General features: G+C 40.9%; 1 protein-coding gene across 1 annotated transcript; it reads right to left on the bottom strand.

Moving 5' to 3' along the window:
* Positions 1–1,862: 1,862 nt before the first annotated feature.
* On the bottom strand, positions 1,863–4,662 carry LIG4 (ligase IV, DNA, ATP-dependent). Its single transcript, XM_010086316.1, has one exon. The coding sequence runs from the start codon at positions 4,599–4,601 to the stop codon at positions 1,863–1,865; it is 2,739 nt and encodes a 912-aa protein (XP_010084618.1). The 5' UTR covers positions 4,602–4,662.
* Positions 4,663–4,854: the final 192 nt, after the last annotated feature.

Here is a 4,854-nt window from a genome sequence, read left to right as displayed (position 1 = left end):
ACCAGATCATCAAATTGAGGTGCCATAAACAGAATAATACAGCTTATCTGTCATTGAGAACAGCACTGAGGAGGAGGAGTTGGGGGTGCTGGTAGATGAGAAGCTCAACATGAGCTTGCAATGTGCACTTCCAGCCCAGAAAGCCAACTGTGTCCTGGACTGCATCAAAAGAAGCGTGACCAGCAGGTTGAGGGAGGTGATTCTCCCCTCTACTCTGCTCTTGTGAGACCCCACCTGGAGTACTGCATCCAGCTCTGGGGGCCCCAACATAAGAAAGACATGGACCTGTTGAAGCAGGTCCAGAGGATGATCAGAGGGCTGGAGCACCTCTCCTACAAAGACAGGCTGAGAGAGTTGGGGTTTTTCGGCTTGGAGAAGAGAAGGCTCCAGGGAGACCTTATAGCAGCCTTCCAGAATCCAAAGGGGGCCTACAGGAGAGATGGGGAGGCACTCTGTATCAGGGAGTGCAGCAATAGGACAAGGGGTAACAGTTTTAAGCTGAAATAGGGTAGATTTAGATTAGATATTAAGAAGAAATTTTTTCCTGTGAGGGTGGTGAGGCACTGGAACAGGTTGCCCAGAGAAGCTGTGGATGCCCCATCCCTGGAGGTGTTCAAGGCCAGGCTGGATGAGGCTTTGAGCAACCTGGTCTAGTGGAAGGTGTCCCTGCCCATGGCAGGGGGGTTGGAACTGGATGATCTTGAAGGTCCCTTCCAACCCAAACCATTCTCTGATTTACCACAGCTGACAAAGGCTTTGACTGATTTCTGTTCACCTGAGTAAGTTCACCTTCTACTTTTCGCGATACTTGTGCCAGCTCTTTCAAAACTCAGAACACTGGTTCTGTGCAATCAGCCCAACAGCAGTTCTGTTTTATACCAGTATTAACAAGAACAGAGGCCTCAACCTGTCCCCCCTCAAAGTTAATGCATAAATTATCTAACAGAGTAAAACCAGAAACTAAGTTTTGTGCTTTTCAAGAGTTACCTCTCACTAAAAAAAACAATACCACGCAGATTTTAAAACCAGATTTTATTCAGTAATTGTAAAAAACACCATTGAACTGGATGTCTGGAAATTAATCCTACATTACTGAAATAGCCTGTGAAATACTTTTTGAAAGTTAAACTCATAGTTAAGAGTAAAAGCCTAGCCCTGTCATGCTTTACAGTTTAACTGTAATGAACACTGGAGGTCATTACAGTTTTTAAGTAATTTATTTGTAGCTTACAGATATATAGGTCATTATTAATTCATTAGCACCTCAATCAGATTAGGTTCTATTTTACGATGATTATTTACACAATGAAACACAAGATCAGTGCAATATCCTAAAACCAAAGTGCTGCTGAGGCTAAAAACAATGTAAACGAACTAAAATAATACAGACAAGGTTTATAAAATACTGAATTCTCGAGCATATGGAATATACACATTTCCACAAAAACATGAATGTGACTGTAAATTGATAAATAAATACACAATATGTTAAATACTAGAATCTCCATAAAATAGTAAATTCTTGTCTCCATTTTGAACAATGGAGGCAAGCACTATTAATTACTAGGAGCTCTCTTATGTAAAATACTAGATCTCTCCTGAGACCTGTTTGTGAAGTAAAAGGCTTACATTATTTATCTTGTGGTGTTTTTTTTTTCCTCCTCCAATACAGCTTAAGCATTCTCTTGCTTCCGCAACAGTACAATTAAAAGCCTTCTTCTGATTTAAACAATACACTGTAATTCTTCAGCCAGAGACAGCTTTGAACAGACATTAAAACACAAAAAATTTAGGGCAACCTCATAATATCAGAGTCCAATCATGCCAACAAGAATGCTTTTGCTCCAAGCTTAAAAACTACTTTAAATTAAGTACTGGTTTTCATTCTTTAGGACTCCTTCCTCCACTGACTGTGTTACCCACAGTTCAGATACGATTTTAAATTTTTTCCCAAATGTTCTCCTGAGTGCTTTCATCTCTTCTACTCGTGAATGATCTTCTCCTATAACAACATGGGAGACACCCTCCTCAAGGTGAGAGACTACTTTTGCACCATAAAAACGGAGCTCCAAAGCTCTAATTGACAGTGTTGTTCCACGGATTTTGGTTCTGGGCTCATTAACATCAGCGTAACAGTCCACATAAATAGTGTTTCCTCTGAATATACTGAACTGACAGCTGTTCCATGAATAACGTTCTTCTAACTCTGCAATCACGTCCAAAGGTATCACTTTATTGTCTTTTATTCTTGAGAACACTTCCTTGAGTTGTGCAACATCCATGTCTGCTGTGTAGCTGTCTCCATAACAATCATATTCACGAGCAAAATGTTCTTTTGTGTCAGGAGACATGTGAATCATAAAGGCTGGCTGCCAAGGCACCAGTGTTTTGGTTTGAAAACACTGAAGGAGCCACTCTGCCCTTACCACATCGTATTTGTTGGAAGCAATGATGTTTTTCACTCTGACATTCTCAGCTCCTACAATGACACAGTAAGTCTCCGGCCCCGGGTTCTGTACCACACTGCCACCACATTCGGCTATTCTGCTTTCCAGTTCCGACTTTGAGTATTTTCCTGTTCCTGTCATAACACAAAACTCAACATCTTCAAATACATTTGAAACCTTGCTTACATTAGAAAGATCAGGAGCTTTAAATTGCTCGGCTATTCCAATTATCTTCTTCACCTTTGATACAGTTTTCCTTTTTTTCTCTTGTGGCTCATCATACTCATCTATATGAAGGTGCTTGGACGCCAGCTTCCCTTCTGCTTTGCTTCTGAGATCTTCTAACATGTCTGAAGTCATGCACTCGTACCATTCTTTGTCCTCTCTTATCTTCTCAATTCGGGGGAATCTCAAAGTACAGTCAGTTTTGTACATGTCACTGTTAACAATCTCGGCTGCCTTGATCTGAACTATGACAGAGTTGCAAGGTTCAATGTACATTTCAGGTTTTTCAGTTCCACACAAAATGTTACAGGGAGGGTCCTTCCTATTGTAAGGTTTCCAGTGTTTAGCCAGTTTCAAACCTAAATCATACAATTCCTTCATAGTATAGCCAGACCCAACACGACAAATCGAGTGGAAAACTGTAGGTTTTTCATTTGGAGGGGGTGTCTCTGCAATAGCACACAGAAAATGAGACATCATTCCACCACGTGAGCCCTTTCCCCAGTAACCACCAACAATTAAAAGGTCTAGTTCATCCATCAGCCCATTGACGTATTCTGGCTTGATTTTTAACCAGCCTTCCCCACGTTTGTCAGGCTTGTAGGTGGACATGGGATCTTTCACCATAATCCCTTCCTCTCTATTATCTATTGCTTCATTTAAAGCATCAATTACCTCTTTTCTTGTTCTGGCACTTTTTTTATGTATAACATGTATCCTGCCTATTACTGGGGTAAATATGCTACTTAAGATTTCATACCTTCTGCTCAGCACTTCGTGGCCCAACTTCTGATCGTTAACCATCAATACATCGAACACACAGAAGCAAGTCTGCAGATCAGAGTCCTCCACCATTCTTTTTATGTCAAATCGGTTTCCTTTTTGCATAAAGGTTTGCGTCTCAGGATTGTAAGCCATCATTTCACCATCAAGTATGCAATTTTGTATATTGCTCTTAAAGACATTATGAATAAATGGTGTTAGTGAACCATCAAGAGGGAAAGCGCCAAACTGCTGAGTATAGTCAAACCCATTTCGGGAAAAATATTTATACACATCTCCATCTTTATGCATCTGCATACGTTCACCATCCAGCTTAGTCTCTATGTAGAATATCTGGTTATTCATTTGTTTCTCAATTTGCTGGACATCAGCAATAGCAGCAAGCATTGGTTTAAAGGCAGAAAACAACGTGATAGAAACATCACCAAGTGAGACAGAGGGATCATGCAGTTGTCTGCAAACTTTTTCCAGATCAGTTGTGACATTGTGCAGTTCAGCAGCATCAGGATGAAAAATGGAAAATATAGTTTGTTGGCTGACACCAAGCTTTAGATCCTTTATAATCATCCGGATGAGCCATTTTTGTTCCAGTGCTGTGCTCTGGGTAATTAACTGAAGAAGGCTTTTCTTTAACTGACCCTTGTTTTTAGCAGCATTATTACTAGCTATTGCATCTAAGTGTTCATTGACTTGTTCTATTGTCAGCCTGCCTTGTTTTGGGCTCCTAGGTTTTAACACAAAGTATGCGATCATTGCAAAATCTCCAGCATCTCCACGTGAGCCAGAAGGTGTTCTGTAATTCAAAAGCTTTGCAGCATCTTTTCCATCTTTTGGTAAATTAAGCAGTTCAATATACAGCTTTGCAAGCATAGTTTCTTTAATTCCATATGCCATCCTTTCTCTTTCCAACTGTGGAAGAATAAGTCGCATAGCTGGGTAAAAAGAATCGGTGACGTCTTTCTCTTTTTGATGAAGAGCATCGTGGAATTTTCTCCAGGAATCCAAAAAGTCCTTGAAATACTTGGTTTTCTCCGGACGAGATTTACACGTCTGTATTCGCTCCAGAGTAGAACACAGATCTGCAAAAGGCACGTGGGAGGCCACTGTTTTTTTAGGAGAAGGTTGCAAAGCAGGCACGGAAGCCATCAGAGTCCTCTTTTTCACTAAGAACAAAAAAAAATATATATTGTAGAGAAAGAAAACCTCAGCAAATAATTCTCTAATCCGCATTTACTGATTTTCTAATTTTTTCTAATTAGGACTTAACCGTTACCGTTACTTAAAGGTCACCCACTGGTACCACGGTCCCCAGTTACGGGTAAAACTCCGCCGCCAGACTGCATCGCTTTGACGACAGGACCAGAAGGCAGGGGAAGGCACCACACGCCCCTCCTCCCTC

This window comes from Pterocles gutturalis, unplaced genomic scaffold (assembly GCF_000699245.1).
Source record: "Pterocles gutturalis isolate BGI_N339 unplaced genomic scaffold, ASM69924v1 scaffold51606, whole genome shotgun sequence".
NCBI classification, from domain to species: Eukaryota; Metazoa; Chordata; class Aves; order Pterocliformes; family Pteroclidae; genus Pterocles; species Pterocles gutturalis.
The sequence above is the reverse complement of the archived record's forward strand: the minus strand, read 5'-3'. Positions and strand labels throughout refer to the sequence as shown.